Genomic DNA, 21,550 nt, shown 5'->3' on the forward strand with positions numbered 1-21,550 from the left:
TAGTCTCTATAACATTTCCCATATTAACCCCTTAATTTATACAGTGGACCACATTTGACAAAAACACAAACTGAGGCCTACTCTTGTCCTTCCTCCCCTCCTTCAATTAATCTGGTGAGACAACCCTAAAAGATGACCCTACTCAACATTTCGAAGCAAAGGCAAAAGTAAAACTTAAGTTGTCTGCAAATATGCCCCAAGGTCAAGAATATTTCCCCAAATAGAGCTATCAGCAATAAATCCCCATAATTAAGTTTAATTGCATTGATTTCCCCTACTCCCAAACAAACCACACTGTTCATATACAAGCACTGTTTCACACTTTCTTGCATTCTAATGAGGTAGATTCACCGGTACATCTGAGGGTAAGGAATACCAGCTGTTTATGACAAGGCAAGGATAGAGAAAAGGAAAGCATCTGGATGTATTTAGTTTTCTAATCTGTCATTTGTCACAAAGATTAGGTTAAACTCCCACAAACATCAGATTTATAGCTAGCAATATCATGTAAAGTCACATTATTGGACTTGTTAAAGTGTCTGTTCAGGAAAACTGATGGATTGGCAGGACCAACAGTTGTGCAGGTAGCGGGAACTAGAGATGGGCAAAGTAGCTCTACCCAGCAAGAGTTTCCTACAAAAACTACTAACACTTTCGTGCTCTGGCCTCACCTACTTCTCTTCCAACCCAATAACCGTAACAAAGGGTAGGTTAAGGCCTCCTAGCAAGATCAGATCAGCTATCACATCTCTTGTTTATCCTTCAGGAAGGAGAACAGCTGTACCCATCACACTACAAGAGCAGTCTTCACCCCTCGAGTGTAAGCAAAGGAAGAAAGTGGCAGGCTTGCTGGCTAGCCAATTGTCTAACCTCCAACAGACCATTATGGGGAGAAGGAAAAACAGCGCAAAGAAGAGTGAACTAGAAACAGAGATGGTATTTACAGTCATCAGCATTGCTCCTTCATCTGGACTTGAGCCCTAAAATCAGCAAATGAGGAAGATATGGCAGTTATTAGTAGCATGACTATATGTGCATATACAGATTATCCAGAGTGACAAAAAAGAGTTTACACAAACTGAAAACCTCAGTCTGATTCATTAATAGGAAGTACATTCTGTTCACGTATGTGTTGGACAGGCTTAGTGAACAAGCTTTGGTCTATTACTTTGGTATTATGTTCTATGAGAATCCAGGATCGGGATCATTATTTAGGTATATTTGTCCTTCCAAAGTCAGTTTTGATTGCACAGAAACAGCAGGTTCATGGCAGCAGTTAAGAGGTTAGGCCTAAATGAGGCTGCCTTTTGTTTAAAAGGCCAGTCCTATCTAGCATGGATAACTTCAAGGGCACTTTGATGAACTTTAAAGTGAACTATTCAAGAGTACTTAATAGCCAGCAAAAATTGTTACTGTCTTACAAAGAAGAGACTATTTCCCCACCACTTGCTAGTGCTTCAAGAGTTATATCCCATCAGTTATCTTGGTGATTAAAAGCAAAAAAAAATAGTAATGGTTCTACAGACCAATCTGAAAATAGCAAACATACACAGTATATACTAATTGTGAGTACAAACACGAATAAGTTAAAGCAAAACACAACTCACTGGCATTTGTTTATTTCAGTAAAATTAAAGTTTGACTTCTGCAGATTCTTCACTCAAATATCCATTCAGATAAACACCCATAAAAAAAACCTTGTATTAAAAACTGACAGGCATCCAGGCCTCTAATATTTCAGGCAAAGATGCAATACAAGTGATCAAATGGTTAAGTTACAGGCTTGCTGCATCACACTATCATAAAAACTGAATAAAGGATAAACATTCAATATTTCAAGTGTACCATTAAAAAAAATGACTAGTAAGTGCTACAGTTTTTGTACCATACAAATTGTTTTAGTTCAATTCACATCTTCCTCAGCAATATATTTGCTAATTCAAATACATACATTTAAGAGTACCAGTAGACTAAGAATATCCTGAAACAAGGGTATCAAGAGTAACCTCCTTCCCCACAGAGAAACTTGTTTTAGCTCAAATAAAAGGAGTGGAATGTGAAAGCCAAGAGGTGAAATAAAAATCTTTAGTCCGATAGCACAAGCAGAAATTTGATTAGCTAGCCATTTGGAATAACTACAGTAGAACCTTGTTAATTTTGCACTTTTACTCACCATAGTGTACCAATAGCATGTGCCACAACTCAGATTTTCTAGTGTTGCGGGAAGATCTCATACCACTAGGACTTCATTACTTTTGTAGACATATTACAGTCGTTTACTAGTGTGTTGTGACGTATCAAATTAAAACTAAACTGTGAATTACACTGCAATGCACATTTACCAATTGTCAATTTCAGTAATTTTTACTGGTTCTCCCACAAATTGTGGTTCTTCACAATTTGAAGAGTGCTGCAGTAGTCCAAGATCTCAACAGTCTAAAGAATTTCCCCATCACCAACAGAATACCAATTCAAGATTCTATATTTTGTGCAATTCTTTATCAGATCTAGACTTGAAAAGCTCAACACCTGACTCAGTCAAAATGAAAGTTACACAAGGCTTCATAACTGCTACACTAATGGTTAATATAGTCAAGATTTGGAAATAGGTAGTAGCAGGAAGTGTGTGCTCACTTGGGAATATAGTGCTCAAGGAGCCTCAAGCTAGAATCTTGTAAATGTAACAACCTTCAGCTTGCTTTACAGAAAATTTAGTATAAAGATTATATTTCTCTACTGCAGAAAGTAGAAGGGGCAAGTACCTAGTTCTCAAGTGCACTTCCCCCTTTGAAACACCCAGTTCTTGATGCACCAAGTTTATACTGGCAGGAAAAGGCTGAGGGCAGACTGTTAGCTCTGCCCCATATACATATGAACGAAAGTGCTTTTCAGGACTGAATATACCCATGTTTGTAGTGTACAACCAAAAGTGAAGGCACATGGAATTTTATATTATAAAATTAACACCTCCCCATGATTTTTAGTGTTTCTGAACAAAAACAATGACCTGACCCTAAATAATGTATAAAATAGATTAAACTGCTCATCAAGGTCAGTTTCTCATAACAGTTTGGCATAGTATTAATTGCCTACCTATGTGACTATCATAGCTTACTAAGGTCAACAGTCATGCAAATACTGGGAAGTGATCTGCGGCAAAGTCCACTCCCCCACATCTATTGTAGGTTTCAGAGTAGCAGCCGTGTTAGTCTGTATTCGCAAAAAGAAAAGGGGTACTTGTGGCACCTTAGAGACTAACCAATTTATTTGAGCATAAGCTTTCGTGAGCTACAGCTCACTGTAGCTCACGAAAGCTTATGCTCAGATAAATTGGTTAGTCTCTAAGGTGCCACAAGTACCCCTTTTCTTTTTATTTATTGTAGGCACTCATGCTATTGCAAATAAAATGCAGAAAGCTGTCAACACGAGAAAGCACAGATCTTTCAGGAGCAACTCCCCTAATATACAGATTTCTAGCCCTTGCAGCATGCAGTTAATTAGTGCCTCAGATTTAGATTTTATGCATTTCTAAAGTCATACACTCTTGGTAAGATTTTACAAATATGCACATACATTACAAGAAAGTGTAACTTAGAGGCATTTTTCATTGGCAGCATTTTGACATTTATGCTCGGATGATTCAATGGCCAGCTGCATCCATGATGCAGCTCTTTTTGAAGAGCCTTATGTTCAAATAGCCTATGCCTTCCAAGATTTGCAGGAATTACTGACCTGAACAGCAGAGAAACCAATAAAGTTCTGTAGACTGTATAGAACAAATTTAGAATAGACCTGTCTGAGGTGGAGAATTTCCAAAACAATTACTTTGGGAATTTCCAGTACATTTGTTTGTTTTTTGTAAGACAGGAAGGATTTTGAAGTTTCAAACTAAAGATTTGATTTTTAGTTAAATCAGTTTTACTAGAGAGTCAGAGTGTGAATGTTGCCCCCACTACTTTAAAAAAAAAATAATCAGAAAGTCTCATGAAGCAGCTTTTACTCAATACACCAAACAAACAGGGACACAGGTGGCCTTAGAAAAGAGTTCCTAGGTCCTTCAGCCTACCACAGTTTGTAAGCATTTCGGCATATACTACACTCAAGGAGCTAGTAGATACTACAGCACACAAATTATTGAATGCATAGAACAGTACTATTGCATTTCAATATCTTATTAGTTTTATGAAGATCTCATGCAACAGCATCTATACTCCTTTGTAAGGAAAAGTGATTTTTTTGGATGAGATGTATGGCATAATTACTTAGTTTTACATGAATAAAGATAATCAACTGTAAAGGTGTTGCTATTACTCTAGTGTAGTGTTGGCAAGACAGACCAAAGATCAATAACTCATATGGTACTAGATTTAGTATTTGAGAGTTCACAGTGATTATAAAAGTAAAATTGCTTTGATACAGAACTTAATTAGCAGTTATTCAATGTATAAAAAATTAAAGACCTTTCATTCACACTACTGTATTCTGCATTAGCATTCCAACTCTAATAGAGTTCAGTAGTACCTCAATTAAGCAGCAAAGACTTACACCATGCTTAACTATACCTTTTGTAAGCCATCCCATTGACTTCCATATTTGAATTATGTCATTTGAACAGGTAAAGTTAAGACTGGTCTTAAGTCTTTGAGGACTGAAGCCCAAATGTCTACAGAAATCCTGCCACCGGTCACGTGTTGTACTTAACTATTTAATCATGTGGTATTGCCATTAGAAAAAGAGAGACTTTAAAAATACATGAATGTATTGACAAAATCCTACTTAAATAGATAGCTGTCCATGAAGAGTTGTATATAGTACCGAAATGTAAAGTTTTGAATTCTCTCTTTTGTCTCCCCTCCAACTCAAGTATAAATACATGTTTCCAGACCCTGATGCCTAGCTTCTAAAAAGAGGAGGCCCACAGATTTTACATACCCAATACTTCTTTACAGACCCACGGCCCCTGGCTGTACGTGCAAGGAAATAGCTCTTAAGTATGGGGAGCCCCCATTGCTTGGCTTGAAGCAGCTATTTTCTGGAAATTGCTAAATCCCAGGAGCCCTGCGGATGTTTACACTTAAAGCAAAATATTTTGTTTTAACTTCTGAGTTTCATTATCTCCCGAAGTATGCGTGAGTCTGGATGAGGGATGGTCACTCACACAAAGCTGCAAACACCACCTCTCTTCTGCACTACATGTTCAATGGGTTCAGGAGCATGTCACACCCCTGATTTAGATACTGCTTGTCTCCCTGCTTATCCGAAGACATTGGATTTAGGTCTGAGTTTGAAGGACGTTTTCAGTGGCTTCTCCTCCTGCTCCTCCTCTTCCTCCTCCTCCCCTTTGAAAGAGGGGGTGGTGTGGATGATCTGGGTGCGGAATCGGATTTTGTTGAGCCGTGGTTTCATCCTGCCGCTGTTTGAGGCTTTCCTGCTCATCTCCTTGCCCTTGCCCAGGGCTGCTGCCCCCTCGCCTGACTCAGTCTCCTCGCCCTGCCCCTGGTGGTGGTGGGAGAGTTTGTAGGCAATGAGGTTGGAGGGGAGCACCTTGGAGAGCCTCCAGCGCCCGCTCCCGTTGCCCACAACGCCCTCGCCCTCCTCCTGCAGGGCCCCCACCAGGCTCCGCATCTCCTCCGTGGTGCTCTGGCTCAGGTAGTTGGAGGCCTTGCGCCCGCTGTAGTCCCTCACATCCACGTCTGCGTCGTAGGCCCCCACGAGCAGCTTGACCACTTCCAGGTGGCCGTGCATGGCGGCCAGGTGCAGCGCCGTGTACCCTCCGCTGGTGCGCGCGTTGATGTTGATGGGCAGCCGCTGCTTGTGCGCGAAGTTGACAAGCATGGCGAGCAGCTCCTGGCGCCCGTGCTTGGCGGCCCAGTGCAGGCAAGTGAAGCCGGTGATGAAGTCGCGCTTGGAGAGCAGCCCCGGTTCGCAGCTCAGCAGCCCCTCCAGGCTCTCCCACCTGCCGTCCGCGGCCGACAGCATCCAGGCGTGCTCCAGGGGGTCCAGCGCTACCGAGCTCCCCGCGCCGCTCTCTTCCTCGGCGGAGGAGGAGGCCAGCGAGGCGCTGTCTGAGTCCCCCCCGCGGGCTCGGGGGGCCCCGGGGAAGAAGCTCCGTTTCAGCTGGGGGGAGCTGCCCATCATCAACTCGCGGAAGTTCTTGCGGCTGGACCTGGGGGTGGCGCCCCCGCCGGAGCTGCCCGGCGAGCAAGGGGAGCCGGAACCGGCCTCGGCCCCCTCCTCTTCGACAAGCCGGGCAGGGGGAACCGGCTCCTCCCCGCCGTGCCCCGGCTGCAGCCCCCGGGGCACGTTGCGCCGCGAGCTCCTCTTCCTGCCGCCGCCCGGGGGCGCCTGGCCCAACCGGGGCAAGTCGCTCCTGCTCCCTGCCTGAGGCGGCTGCTGCGGGCAGCTGGGGGGGCCCTTTCCCCGGAGCGCCCCATCCTCGGGGCCCGGCTTTCCCGGGGCAGCAGGCGCGATCTCCGGCGGCTGCCCCCCGGGACAAGGCGAGGAGTCCCGGCTCCGCGGTGCCGAGTCCGCCTCCTCGTCAGGGGTCACCGCGATGCTGGGCAGCGGCTCCGGCGCCGCGGGGGGATCGACGGGGACGGCGTCCGCGATGCTGGGCAGCGGCTCGGGCGCTGCCGGGGGATCGAGGGGGGCGGCGGCCTCGCTGCCGCCGGGATCGAGGGGCTGGTCACCGGGTGGCGAGTCCTGCTGGTCCGCAGCCGGGGTCCCCGCGGGCCGGTAGCGCCGCCGCAGCTGAACGTACTTGGCGCCGGAGCCGGGCTCCAGGTGCACGGTGGCCACGGCGTTGACCAGCTCCTTGAAGCGCTGGCGGGCCCGGGCGCGGCGCTCCGGCTCCGGCGGGCTCAGCCAGCCCCGGAAATGCTCCAGCAGCTCCGCGTTCCGCGCCCGCCCGCCCCGCGCCGCCAGGAACCGCAGCACTGACTCCGGGCTCAGCGCCGGCTCCTCGGCCATCGCGCCCCACGCTCAGCGCGGCCCCAACCTCGCCGCGTCCTGCGGCGGCTCAGGGCGCGGCGGCCGAGCGCTCCCCGCCCCTCGGTAATGCGGCACCGGCAGCATCTCCCGGCGGCGGTTCAATCAGTGCGGCGGGTCGCGGCCCATTATACAGGCGGGGCGGGGGGGGGGGGTGTCAGGGACCGTCCGCTCCTAGCTCACGTCACCTCCGAGACTCCAGCCCGCCGCGTGCGGGGATCGCCCCGGGCCGGGGGTGCGAAGCGACTGCAGCGCGGCCCCTCCCCTCGGGCCGCCCCCCGCGCCACGCCCCTCCCCGCCCGTTTGCTTGGCCCCGCCCCGCGCGCGGACCCTCCAGCTGCGGCCGGTTACATTCCAACCGCCTGGAGCTTCCCGCGCGCCTCGCCCCTCCCCCTCCCGCGGCGGCTGCCCGGTGTCATGGCTTCCTCCGAGGTCGCTCGGCAGCTGGTGAGTCCCGCCCGGGGGCGCGTGAAACTTTCTCGTCTCTCTCTCTCTCTCTCTGCCCCCGCCCCTGGTCTCCCCTCCGACCGCACCCGAAAAACTTCCTCCGCCGGGCCAGGCCGCAGAGACCCCGGCCCGAGCCGCGCCCGGCCCCTTCCCCCCGGGCTGAGCGCGTCATGCTGGCCCCAGGTCTCCCCCCCCCCCCCAGTCACCGTCCGCCACAGCCCCTTGCCCCCGCGGTCCCTGCTCCCCCCCGCCCCCGCCGAGTCACCCACAACGAGCTCGTGAAACGCCCCCGAGGGAGACTCGTGTGTGGCGAGCTCGCGGCGGGGGGCAGGGGCGGGGGGCAGGGGCAGGGGTTTGCCCTTCGGTTTCCGTCCCAGGATCTCAAAGCCCCTTGCGCGCCGCTGGGCATGGAGGCCCGCAAAGCGGGCGACTCCCCCGTTCAAATCAGTGTTTGGTTGTAAAAGTCTGGGAAGACTCCGGGCTGTGCCCTCAGAACTGTCCTTCCACGTTATGAGCAAACCAAAGGAGGGAAGCGTCGGTCGGCGTGACACCGTGATGCATTAGCTTAATTTTTATTCTTTCTGAATGCTTCCTTTCCGCTTTAGCCTGAGGTGGAACTTTACATTTGTTGTTAGCAAGTCGAGATGAGGGGGAAAAAAAAGCTTATGAACATTGATTCACTTAAAAACCATGAGTTTGCTTCAACTGTACTTACAATAGCTTTCACTTGTGATTGCTTTTACATTTGTCCAGGCAAAAATGCTAACAGCAAGGTAGGGTTATGAATACTTGTTAAAATATGTAATTACTTCAGAAGTATTCAAGAAGTAGCCATCTTGAAAACTGTCAATTTGGGAGCCATCCAGACATAGGAACCAATCCAGTGCTATTCAGATTACCAATCATGCAGCATAAATTTATAAAAAGAAAAAGAGTACTTGTGGCACCTTAGAGACTAACTAATTTATTTGAGCCTAAGCTTTCGTGAGCTGTAAGGTGTCACAAGTACTCTTTTTCTTTTTGTGAATACAGACTAACACGGCTGCTACTCTGAAACCATAAATTTATAGTTAGAGTATTTGCTATCCATAATGGTTGTGAACTGTAGCTCCCAAACAATGCACAGGCATACATTTGAATAAAAAAATCCCCCAAATAATTTCTAATAATGAGCAAATTTGTCAATTTACTCTCAGTTTATAGGTAAAATTGTGAACAGAAATGAGTATCATGCCATAATCCTGTACTGAACCTGTGTACGAGGCCCATACACCTGCATGTCTGTTGACTACAGTTTGCAGGCTCTGTCAGCATTCTAAAATTAGTACTAGAAGATCCCATTCTGAGGCTTTGTCTTGCTCAAAATGGCTGAGAGTTGCTGCATATTTACAACAACAACAAAAATCTAATAGTCTTGGTTATGTGTTCACATGCTTCAAGGAAAACCTTGCTCTGCATCCTGGCAAATCCTGTCAACTTTCCACTTCTTCCTTGTTCTTCAGATACACAAATCCCAAACTTGGCCCAAATTCACTTTTATTTTTGATGTAGTGAATAATTTGACAGGTTTCAGAGTAGTAGCTGTGTTAGTCTGTATCCGCAAAAAGAAAAGGAGTACTTGTGGGACCTTAGAAACTAACAAATTTATTTGAGCATAAACTTTCGTGAGCTACAGCTCACTTCATCGGATGCATGCAGTGGAAAATACATGCATCCGATGAAGTGAGCTGTAGCTCACGAAAGCTTATGCTCAAATAAATTTGTTAGTCTCTAAGGTGCCATGAATAGTTTGATTAGCTCATGACATAAAGACACATCTTCTGCGCTGTTCCATCTCCGGTGTTGCTTTGTTAGGGACATGAGGGACATCAAAGTGGCCTAAATAACCAGCTGGGGATTTGTCTTGTTTAGAGGAATCCCTGGGTAGAGTTTAGTTGGCTGTTCTTGTGCTTTTCTGTCAGATGAGGCATTTTGAAAGGTGTGTGACCAAAGTGCTGAATGCTGATGATCCTTAGCTGGGGGCCATTGTAGTGATATAGATTAGAGAAGTATTGGTAGAAGTGTGCCCTGATTACTCCCAATCGGAGAAGTGCGAAGTCTCTTTTCCTTCACTTTCCAGACTTGCCCCTAGATTCAGTGCTGAACACTGCTTCGGTCCATCCAAAAGAAGTAGCCCATTGCGTTCCATTTTGTGAATATTTAATTATGCTTTATATTGCCTTATTGGGATCCAGGAAGTGGGCGGGCTTTGTTACTAAAGGATCCCCCCCCCCCCCCCAGCCTAAGGGGCGGGGGTCCACAGGACCTGGAAAACCAAGTAATTACGGGGGACAACTAATGAACAACAGGGACGGGAGTGCGGTCAAAGGGTCAAACTAAGGGAACCGGACGGGGACATTGAGCAGAGGACCCCGGAGAGCGCCCACTGCTCCTCAAAGGCGTCAAGGGAGTCAGTGGACGCTGCCCAGAGGAACTCTGCCCGGAGACGTGAATGGACAGAGGATCGGAAATAGGCCTCACAGTTGCAGGAGATTCCATCAGCCAACCTCCTCACCCTGGTTTTATAGATGGCCACTTTAGCCAGGGCCAGGAGGAGGTTGACTAGGAGGTCCCGTGACTTAGTGGGGCCACGGTCAGGGAGTGCATAAATAAGGAGGTGAGGGGAAAAGTGCAAACAAAACCTTAACAAAATATTCGTGAGGAGCCGGAATAGGGGCTGCAACCTGGCGCATTCCAGGTGGACGTGTGCCAGGGTTTCCCTCATGCCGCAAAAGGGGCAGGTGTCCGGGATTGGGGTGAAACGCACCAAGTACACACCTGTGCTCACGGCCCCATGAAGGAGCCGCCAATTGATATCCCCGGCGGGCTTCGGGACTAAGGTGGAATATAGGCTGTCCCACCGGGGCTCCTCACCCTCTAGAGGTGGCAGGAGGTCCCGCCACTTTGTGTCAGGGCAGGACATGAGGGTGAGGACATGAAGGGTGTGGAGCACGAGCATGTAGAGATGTTTCTTTGGCACGGTCTGGAACCGGACCGGCCGCAGCTCGCGGAGCCGGCTCACGGTGAAGGGGCGGGGGGATCGGTCGGGTCCACGGGGCAGGGGCCCGATGAAAAGGTCCGGAGGGCCTGGGGTGGAAGGTGGGCGGGGCGCGCCCTCTCGCAGTACCCGGTCGAGGTAAACCCGAGCAGTGGGCGGCAAAGCGGCCCTCACCTCCTGAAGTACGCGCAGGGGAGTACAAGGTCTGGAGAGCCCCATGCGCTGAGCGAGCGTCAGGGGATCCAGCCAGTCTCCCCGGTCGTAGTCCAGGAGGTCTCCGATTGCAGTTTTATATTGCCCGTTGCATATAGCATTCTGTATAGAAAGAATTATAGAGGGAGTAAACTAGAGAACAAAAGTTTCACAGGCTGGACTCATGACTCTTTTATATGAGCAGAAGGGAAAAACTGCAAAAGACTAGCATAAAAGAAGAGTTGAAATTTAAAAGATAAATATGCCACATAGTATTCTTGTGGGTTAACTACACTGAGAGGAGATTTGAAAAAATGCAGTATCAGCAAAAATGAAATGTGATGGGGATTTAAAATTTATCAGTAAGCTTACAGATTTGGAGAGGCAAGAGAATTCTAGATAGGGCAGCACAAGCAAACAAACATTACACAGGAGAATAGCAGGGAGGGGAGGGGACCAATATAAAAATGGATGGGACAAGTTCGAGGGTAGTTTGGAAACACAATTTTAGATTGGACTGTAGATATTATAGTTAGAGGGAAGTGGAGACAAATAGTCTAATTTCTCAAATTAACAAATAGTAGTAAAGTGCTCCAGACAATTTTAATTGAATGGGGTTGACATTCAATCTTCACAGAAAAACAAACATAAAATTTCTAGGAGAATTTCATTGTGATTCAACAAAGGAATTGTATAAATTACCAATACATAATATGAATAGAATTGTAAGACTGCTTATGATGCAAGTGTGTAAAGTACTGTAGCTATGCCTGAAAGAAAAGAAACTAGAATAATTGAAGATGAGCAATCCTGCAGCAGGAATTGCTACAGTTCTTCTTTAGAATAGAAACTTGTCTTCAGTGTTGTTCAGTATAGTGGGAAAGCTTGTTGTTTAGAAGTTATTAGGATTTGAAAGATACATTGTAGTTAACTTATTAGTCTTTTAAGTATAACATACAATTTAAATAACTGCACTCCTGCCCCTTGCTATAAATACTTGTATGATATAGTTGAGTTGTAACCAAAAACTGATGTTTTCATAGCTCTCATATTGCAATTTTGTTCAGAAAAGACATTTGCCCAACAATTTTCTAAAGCAGTTAAGTCAGTAATACTGCCATTTTACAATTTTATAAGTTAGTCTGCTTGTAGGTGCGTTATGTCCCATCCTACTTGACTGCTAACTATTTTCATCCATTGGAAAACCAGGTGATAATGGAGTTAAGACTCTGAAGAAACCCCCAAACTTATTACAGGGTTGATCAAATACCACAGAGTTCTTCTTGGGGTATGTGTCTGTGTGGGTCCCACTATAGGTACACATGTGCCACGTGTTGTATGAGATCAAAATCTGTTGAATAGCAGTGTCCGTTAGACTTGCAGCTGCCTCCATGTGCTCCTGTTGAGGGAAGAAAGTACAGAGTGATCACAACCATCCCTCTGTTCCCTCTTACTACATATGGGAACAAGACAGAACAAGTAGTGTCCGCCCACTACCCTTAGTGGAATTTAACTTCAATTGCAAATTAGGTAGTTAGGGTTAACTCCCTTTAAAGTATTTTTCCCCCTGGTACATCCCCTTAAATTTTATTTGTCTCTCTGCTTTCTGTCCCTCTGCACATGCCAAAATGGTAGATTCAAAGCCCTTGGATTTCAACCCATGTCAATCCTGAATGGATTAATTCCATTCACTGACAGCCACAGCTACTCTCTGTTTTGTCTTGGGGAAGCGGTGTGCAAGACTGCTCAGTAAGAATGAGGCAGTCCAGAGACATTCAGCTGAAGCTATATCTCCTCAAGAAATGTATGAGAAGAACTTGAGACCCTAGGCGCCAATTGCGTGGAGCTGGAACATCCAACGGCAGCCCCCCTACCAGAATCTCCCCCTCTCCCCAGTGCCTCCTGCCTGCCGGTAGACCCCATCAATCAGCACCTCCCCTTCCCTCCCAGCGCCTGCTGCAGATCAGCTCTTTTGCGGTGTCAGGAGGCGCTGTGGGGGAGGAGCAAGGGCGCAGGGCGCTCAGGGGAGGGGGCAAAACTGGGTGGGAGCGGAGAGAGAGTGGGGAAGGGGTGGAGTGGGGGCGGGGCCTGAGCGGAGCCGGGGGCACCCCTCCCCCCAGCAGATTAGAAATTCGGTGCCTATGTATGAGACCGCAAGGAGTGAGGATCAATATACAGAACTGATCAGACATCTGATAAGTCTCTGTCAGCTAGTACCCCTGCCAGGCAGCATGCAACATCCAAGGTTGGTACCTGTAAAAAATCCTCTGTGTTGTCAAGTAGGGATCCAGCATCAAGGAGTGCCCCGATACCAATTACCACCCTTACACAGAAGACTGTTACCGTTTCCTTGCTGAAGCAAGGAAAAATCGAAACACTGGGATGCGCATGGCTCCTGGCACCAGTCCCTTTCTTCCCATAAATAGAGGCCCAAATCTTTGCTCTTCAGGAAACAAGTGCACTAAGCCCACTCCTCAAACAGACAAGTGATGTGGGCTCAGTCTCTGGCTCAGCACCAGAGAAGCACAAGCCATGCTCAGTAATTAGGTATGTTTCCAAACACTGACATTGACACTGGCATTGACGCTGGCACCGAGATTGGCACCATCGATGGAATCTTTGTTGGTAGTGGCTGATTCTATGTTGGAGAAGATAAACTATGTCCCAGGCATCACCATTGGCACCAGTTTTTCTACACTTGGTACCGGTGTGTGTTTCTGAACTTTCAGTACTGAGGTCTCCTCAGTCCTCAGTGCTGCCTCTCAATGATGTTTATTCTTCATCTCCATCACTAGGACACACCTTCTGTTCTTCATCCAGCAGGGAGCCTTTCATCTCTCAGATCACCAAGGTGAGAGTTTCTCTACAAACCAGAGACACTCAAGAGCCCAAGTGTATCCACCTCTGGCATGGCAATGGCCAGGTCAACCCTATCAGAACCAACCTTACCAATATAATGCACCATCTTCTCTTTGGAGCATACTGGTGACCTCCATCGAGAGCATCTAGGAGCCAGTCTGCTTCCTATTGTTCAAGGAGGCATAGAGGGATCTTGATCTCCTTTTGCATGCCTTTGCCAGACCCCTTCCCACAGATGAGGAAGAATAGCAGTATTTTTTTGGTCATGGCCTAAGCTACACCAAAAAGCCCAACTAACAAACGTTTTAAAATGTTAGGTTATGTTTGAAGACATTAGTTACATTCCTACTTTAGACAGAGAAAGGCTTGGTCTACACACATTTTTTTTGTACCAGTATGATTATTTGGGCTAGGGATGTGCTTTTTTTTATTTTATTTTTTAAATGAAGTAGTTGTACCAATACAACCCCCTTGGTGTGGTTTCAGGTTATACTTCTATAAAGGTACATATACTAGTATATCTTCTTCCCCTTCCGGTATGGGAATAAACTCCATTATTTTGGCGTAAGGCATCTTTATATCAGTATAACTGTGTCCGCACTGGGGAGGATGTATACTATTTTAACTATGGTGGTATAGTTAAAGCAGTACAAATTTTGTGTTTAGACAAGTCCAAAGAGAGTGTTTACCATTAATAGCTGCAGTGAAACTGAAACCAAAGAGTCAGCAGATGGGCCTGTGTGTGGACAAGAAAGTGGGAGGAAGAATATACGTTTGGTATTGCAGTTGGACCCGCTCAAAAGATCCTTCTAAATACCAGCACAGGAGAACAAAATCTCTTCAACTGTTTTTCAATTCTAAAGAATTAAAAAAAAAAAAAAAAAAGTAATGTGAAGTCTGTTTATTCACATCTGAAACTGGTAACATAGCAGAATTTTCTGATGCATTCTTGATCCATTGTTGATTTTGCACCTTCAGCAGCTGATGCTATTTAAAGAGTGTTCTGCTAGAAAGAAGAAGATAGGATGATCTTGTGGATAAGGGGCTAGGCTGGAACTTGGGAGATCCAGGTTCATTTCCTGGCTCTTTCACTTTTTCTCTTGGAGTGTATACAAATCAATTAATGCCATCTGTGACTCATCTGTAACATGAAGACTTCTCTATTGCACAAGGAAGTTGTGAAAATAAATCCATAAATGCTTGAGGCTTCAGATAACTGTACACATCTGTGCAAATATTTTATTAGTTAAATTTGTCCATGTACTGGTTCTGAAATCTGTTTTACAAGTTAGTCATTCTCATATCTCACGTCTGAAATGAGATTTTGTACCTTGTGGTTTTATACTCTAAGAATAATAATATGAAAATCTAATTTCCATTCATAATTTATGTACTGAGTGAAGATAAGAAATATAGTAAATATGTTGTACCCATATAGTTACATTCTCAAATTTGCTGCTGTTCCAAGAATTCATGTATCTGAAGAAATTTTGAAAATGATATGAATATCTCTGGCAGAAGTTGAGCCACTCAGTTTCCTGACCAAAACACTCATCTACAAGTATCTGATGTGGCAGAAGTTCAAGGACCCAAGGAAATAAGCCAAGTTGGACTTTTGATATGAACTACATAACACTGCTATAGTCAAAGTTTTTGTTGTGTAGTGAAGTATGGTTATATTTAGGAAATTAATCATTAAAAGGCATCCTGTTGTTGCACATGTTTACTATACTTCAGTGCCATTATCCGCTTTGCAGTGAAAATTTGTTCTATTCTGTCATCTTCATTGTTAATGAACTTGGAAGCTGAATTCATCATCTGGAATACTTTTAATTTTTTTTATTTTTTAAAGTAAAAGGTACCAGATTAACAGCTATAGAGACTGGGTCCTCTATTTTTCCATTGAGCAAGTACAGAAAGTCCATCGGTAGCTTTCTCTATGCGACTCTGTTGATGGATTCAAATCCTGACATAGATGGATTGATGCCATTTGTTGTTGTGTTTTTGTAGACATTTGTCCACTGAGACTGTTAGTGACTTACGCAACATAGCAAACAGTTGCATGGTAATTTAGGATACAACTAACATAGTCGGGATTTAGGCCAATGACCAGGATATGAAAGACATAGTATCCCTCTACAATTGTGCTGAGACTCTAACATCCTCTGTGTGTCTCAAATCTTAATTGTTGGTGTTATAAAGAAATAATATAGCTTGATTTTTGTTCATATACCAGGTTGTATCTTCAGTTTTGTTAGACAGAAGTGCTGTTCTTGTGTTCACCTTCGTGGCTTATATAATCTTGTCTTTTATGTTGCCTGTTGTCCCCTTTGCTCCATTAGGGACTCCATGTCCCATTTGTTTGTTTCAACACCCATCTCTGTCTCTTTTTTTATATTGGCTCCCACACATTGGAGTGCCTTTCCTGAGGTATTTTGTCATTTTCTCTTTTTCAGATTGTGACTATATTTGAACTTGTTAACTTCAGTTAACACCATGTTAATTTTAGAAGCACCATGTTCAGTAGTCCTAAAATGTAGTGTTTTCTCCTTAAATTGTTTTTGTCTATGTACATTTTTCCAGCACTGTCAGTCTAATATGGGAATGAGAGTAGCCTTTAGCCTCACACATGAAAATCAAGAAGAGAATGAATAAATATTTAAATTATTATAAGAGATGTGTGCTAGAAAGATTCAGCGCAGTTTCATAAGTACTAAACTAACATCAAAAGGCCTGACTGAAATATGTCCAAACATATTCCGTGTAAAGGATGACACTTTTTTCCCTGAGCTTCTAAATTTAAATAAAAATCCCCCAAACTTAGTGAAGTAGGCAAAGGCTAGAATGTAAACCCAGGTTAAGGTTAAGTCTTAGGATGCTGGCTGTATTGGAAGGCTTAGGGAATTGATAGTGGTTTGATGATTGGAAACATAGGAACACAGAATAACATGGACCTGTGGCTAATCATGGTTTTGTCCATCTGTTTATGCTGACTGGTTGTTTCTTAAATTGCATTTCAGGTTCTACAGTTAATATGTGGAAAAAGAATATTTCCTTTTATTTTAAACTGTTTATGTTAGGCATTTCTCATATACCCATCACCAAGGTATCTAAGTACCAATTCATTATTAAATAATTTAAAAAGAACTATCCACTTCTGGTATTCTAACTACATATGTAATAATATCCATTATAGTTGTGATGTATGGATAATTTTACACATTAAAAAGTTCTCACCGCTCACACATTTAGAATATGTTTTTATCTGTGTGTACCTTTCCTCAAGTTTTCAGTCTCTGTTTTGAACTCCTGCTGTGTCTCATGTTCTTCTCTGAATTTTTTCTTTATTTTTAGAGGTAAATCAGTGGGATATCCTTCATCCACAAGTTTCCGTTTTCATTAGACTAGTGTGCTTTCTTTTGTTTATAGGCTCTGATCTCACAAGTCACTTAAGCATGTGCTTAACTTTAATCATGTGAGTAGTCCCATTCACTTCAGTGGCTTTGATGGCAAATTAGCTGGCTACAGTAAAACTTAACTATTTATGCCATCATTTCACTAAATGAGTTGATACTTATTGTTCCACTGACAGACTTTGCAAACTGTTAATGTTTTCTTCTGTCACTTACCATACCTAAAGAAGAGTTGTAGTTTACTCATAGATCTCCCTGTTTATCACTGTTAATTGTTTGGCAACACATTTTCTTAAATAATCATTTTTCCACAGCAAAATGATAATTGTCGACCCTTATCTCTGTCTGGCCATGTTGGTTTTGATAGCTTACCAGATCAGTTGGTTAACAAATCCATCAACCAGGGCTTCTGCTTCAACATTCTTTGTATTGGTAAGTAATATACTTTTTTTATTATTGACAGCAGTGAATATTAAGTATTTGACCATAAACTATCTCTTGGCACAAATATTAATTTAAAAAAAGTGGATGACAAGGTTACTGTTACCTCCTATAAGGAAATGACTGCAATATTGATCCAATGTGATCCTAGGGTGTTTTTGCTTTTTTAACTATGAACCACAATGTGCCTCTTTTTATTAAAAAGAAAAGGAGTACTTGTGGCACCTTAGAGACTAACCAATTTATTTGAGCATAAGCTTTTGTGAGCTCAAATAAATTGGTTAGTCTCTAAGGTGCCACAAGTACTCCTTTTCTTTTTGCGAATACAGACTAACACGGCTGTTACTCTGAAACCTCGTTTTATTCGCAACCATCCTTTTGATTATCTTTGTTGTACAGTACTTTCATGATCAGGCTTGAGGATGCCTTAAGTCTTGTTTCATGAGCAACTTCCAAGATTCTTTAAAACTTGTGGTCTACATCCAACTCTTCCCCAAAGGTAAAGTATTTCAGATAACTGAACCCAAGCCACTTGCAGGTCTATAGGTAGGAGGTCTTGAAGCATTTTTATACTTATTAATTTTCTGGCTGAATATATTGGAGTTCTTTGGATATACAGGCAGACACACAACCATGCATCTTCCTGAAACCCAACACTGAACTAAGCAAGGGTATAAATAATCTACACCAACCCATAATTGTCCTTCACTTCCTCTCTGTCTATTAGCTGGTGTGGTTGAAGAACAGACCTCCCTATACGCATGGAATAGCTAATCTTAAAACTTGTGTAATATAGTGAAGATGGATAGCTGTGGTTTTACTACGGACTTAATGAAATAGTAAAGTGTTCTTGGTGTTAAGGTTTTCTCTCTTTCCCTGTCCCCCACTGATTTTTGGAATGTTAGTGCCTAGGCCACCACGGCAGGCCTATGTAAGCACGCTAAATAATCTTTATTTCTCATTTGTAAAACACTAATCCTATTCTTGGATCTTAAGATTCTAGTGAGAGGCACAAAAGGAATTCCCTTACTGCTCAAAGGTGTGTTTTGTTGTTGTTTGCCCTTTGAGTACTGATAGGTGTGTGTGCATATGTCCTACTTGTCAAGGAATTGAAGGTTTGAGGGAACATTCAAGGTAATGAGGCACTGGCAATTGATTTTTTTGTACAAAACATATTTACTGGTGCTTCTAAGGGTCAAAAAGAGGAATTTGCTCATATATTTGGAGAAGCCAATGTACAGGTAATTTCTATTTAAACTCTTTTAAGAGGGCAATAGCTATAATAACACCTATTATGCTTTGTACAAATATATGCAAATGCAAACTTCTTACTTTTTCTTTTAATTTTTTCAGGGGAGACTGGAATTGGAAAATCAACCTTGATAGATACTTTGTTTAACACCACTTTTGATGACCGCGTATCAACACATTTTCAACCAAATGTAAGACTCCGAGCTCAGACGTACGAACTCCAGGAAAGCAATGTTCGGTTGAAACTGACCATTGTAAATACAGTGGGATTTGGTGACCAGATAAACAAAGAAGATAGGTTAGTGTTTCTTTGCGTGGTAAGAATTTGATTATGGAAAATAACCTTGTCTTGAACTGTGGAGTCTGAGAGTAGGCTTTTCAAGTTAGGTATGTGATTAAGAAAAATGTGTGGTACAAATTACATATATACTCCAGATATTTAATTATACATTTTTCCACGTAATTAATTGATTGTATTTTCTTCTTGTCAAGCAAATCATTTGAGAAATCAACATTTACTCTGCCCTCATGTGTTCATGGCTTTATAATGTGTTACACATTATATCAATAAAATATATAATAGTGATGGGCATTTTTTGAACTTTCATATAATTATACAGATAGTAAGTTACAGTACAATATGTTCTCTACAGAGTTGTGTTTTTAAGTTTCAGTGGGATCTACAAAACAATGTAAATTGGAAGAAAAATCATCTGGATTTTTTAAATGTAGGTATATTTGAAGTTGAACAGCGTATTTAGAAGATGGAGCATTACACAGCTAGTGAGTGTAGAGTATTCTTTTCTGTCAGTTCAGTTTATGAATATTTAAATTCATCAATTATTGTACTGATTTTCTTCTGACTTTTATTGGAATGACCAGTCTATGAAGCATTTTAAATAATAATTTGCATTATTTAAGAGCCAAGTAGGGTTGGGCATGGATGGAGGTTGTCCATTCACTTCCAGAACATAAATTAACATTAAGGCTACTTTTTAGTCATGGGTATTTTTAGTAAAAGTCATGGGCAGGTCACGGGCAGTAAACAAAAATTCATGGCCCGTGACCTGTCCGTTACTTTTCACTCCAGACTAAAATTTGTGGGGGGAGGGGTACCCGGGGGAGCCGCGGGTGCTGGAGGAGGGCGGCCTGGATGCTAGTGGGGTGGGGGACAGGTGTTGGTGCGCAGCCTGGACCACCGCTGGTGCTGGAGGGCAGGTAGGCAGTGGTGTGTGGCCCAGGATCCCCGCTGGTGATGGGGGCATGGGTGGCAGGGCCAGCAGGCTCCTCACCCCCAGCAGCAGCAGAGTTTGGGTGTGGCAGAGGATTGGGGCATAGGATGGTGTGAGGTGGTCTCTGAGTGGCGCTTACCTGGGGGGCTCCCTGGAAACGGAGACATCTCCCTCCCTCAGGTCCTAGGCGGAGGCGTGCCCAGGCAGTTCTGCGCGCTGCCTCCACCTGCCGGCACCACCCCCGCAGCTCTCACCAGCTGCTGCAGAAGTCACGGAGATCATGGAAAGTCACGAAATCTGTGACTTCCGTGACAAACTCGCAGCCTTAATTAACATTATAGCATAGGATACCAACGAAAGAGTGTTCCTGCTAGTGACTTGCCTAGTCTTGCCCATTTCTGTGATGAACAATGTTTAGATGATAAAGAAAAATCTCAGATGCTGGTGTTAATGATACGCAGTAAAATATTTCATATTGCAAGCAAGGCTGTCTTCTACCTCTTTCAAATTCGCTTTCCATGTAATCAGTGCCTTTGAAATTTTGCCTCCCATGATTTGGTCTACACTCTGTGCAGCAACAGGTACTCAGGACCTGCTGCTCTTATGTATACAATAACATGTTTTGAAGATATATTATGGATCATAATTTGGATCATACAAAACAGGGCAAAGAATCTTTAAAATGTAGTTAAAATACAAATCAGATTCTCATTCTTTAGAGGATAAGTTCCTGCTCTCTTACACACATTTACCAGTAATAAAGCTCCCCAAAACACAATACTGATCTCCAAAAGATGTGAAAATATCATAATTATGGACAGTATCAGTCACATGCTATTTATAGTGATCATCTGTTATTTCCAAGATTGAATTGTGAGACTACAGAAATTACAGAAGTCCATTAAATGTATCAGTTAAGGATTTCAGTGAAAAGCATAGCTGATACACTCTGCTTTTCATCACCAGTAGAGAAAAATTTAACTGTATCCTTCATCCATCCTGTGCTGCATTAGTTTCTTAAACTAGTATTCAGTAACTTTAGTTTTACATTGCGTAGACAGTTTGATCACTATCCATACATTTAATATCCTGTTCTAGCATATGACTTCTTGAGCTTCCAGTGTATATAGTTGATATGTAAAGCAATATACTCCTGGGGGAATTCTGCTCCAAAAAATTAAAAATTCTGCACACAATATTTTAAAATTCTGCAAATTTTATTTGTCAAAATAACACTATATAATCATACCAGTTTTAGTTATTTTGGTAATTTATTTCAAAATACCTGTCAGCAAGTATGTCTGTAACAATACAGACACACAAAAATGCCCCCGGGAGTAGAGTTAAATAAACCCCTATGACAACCCAGTTGCTCTTTCTCTACCCCCATCTACCCTCCCTCCCCAGCCCAGCTGGGGGGCCAGACACTCACAACCCCCTCCACCCTGCCCACCTGCAGGGCCCCCTCCAGCCAATACATTTGAACTCCCTCCTTCTCACAGCCCAACTGCGGGCCCCCTTGCCCAGACACGCCTTCTCCCCCATCCTCCCCCAGAGCCCAGGGTTCCAGAGGGAGAAACAACCTGATGCTCGGTCCCAGGCTTGTGTTGAGTTTCCTGCGCACCACCCTCTCTTTCCCTCAGGGCATGCTGGGAACTGCAGCTGCCAGGAACTCTCTAGTTCCCTCTCAC

At 44.1% G+C, this 21,550-nt stretch overlaps 2 protein-coding genes and 1 long non-coding RNA gene across 4 annotated transcripts in view; 2 read left to right on the forward strand and 1 right to left on the reverse strand.

Annotated features, from left to right (window-relative positions):
• The window catches only part of LOC142072631 (uncharacterized), a 62,439-nt gene extending 59,843 nt beyond the window's left edge, over window positions 1-2,596 (forward strand). The window contains exon 2 of the long non-coding RNA XR_012669138.1: window positions 767-2,596. This is a non-coding gene — a long non-coding RNA (uncharacterized LOC142072631). The remainder of the gene's footprint in view (window positions 1-766) is intronic.
• Window positions 2,597-3,980: 1,384 nt separating this feature from the next.
• SOWAHC (sosondowah ankyrin repeat domain family member C) lies at window positions 3,981-7,227 on the reverse strand. The gene has a single exon (XM_048856378.2). It carries the CDS (start codon window positions 6,967-6,969, stop codon window positions 5,254-5,256), a length of 1,716 nt encoding a protein of 571 aa, XP_048712335.1. The 5' UTR covers window positions 6,970-7,227; the 3' UTR covers window positions 3,981-5,253.
• A 74-nt stretch (window positions 7,228-7,301) lies between these two features.
• SEPTIN10 (septin 10) overlaps window positions 7,302-21,550 on the forward strand; it is a 50,839-nt gene continuing 36,590 nt past the window's right edge. For both annotated transcript variants that reach the window (XM_048856394.2, XM_048856403.2), the window contains exons 1-3: window positions 7,302-7,434; window positions 17,250-17,367; window positions 18,730-18,925. In XM_048856394.2, the coding sequence (XP_048712351.1) occupies window positions 7,405-7,434; window positions 17,250-17,367; window positions 18,730-18,925 (344 nt within the window). In that variant the 5' untranslated portion in view covers window positions 7,302-7,404. The remainder of the gene's footprint in view (window positions 7,435-17,249; window positions 17,368-18,729; window positions 18,926-21,550) is intronic.

This window comes from Caretta caretta, chromosome 1 (assembly GCF_965140235.1).
Source record: "Caretta caretta isolate rCarCar2 chromosome 1, rCarCar1.hap1, whole genome shotgun sequence".
Lineage (NCBI taxonomy): Eukaryota > Metazoa > Chordata > Testudines > Cheloniidae > Caretta > Caretta caretta.

What these genes read in the sequence shown, in the direction of transcription:
- SOWAHC (XM_048856378.2), bottom strand. Translation starts at nt 6,969, where the DNA reads ATGGCCGAGGAGCCGGCGCTGAGCCCGGAGTCAGTGCTGCGGTTCCTG.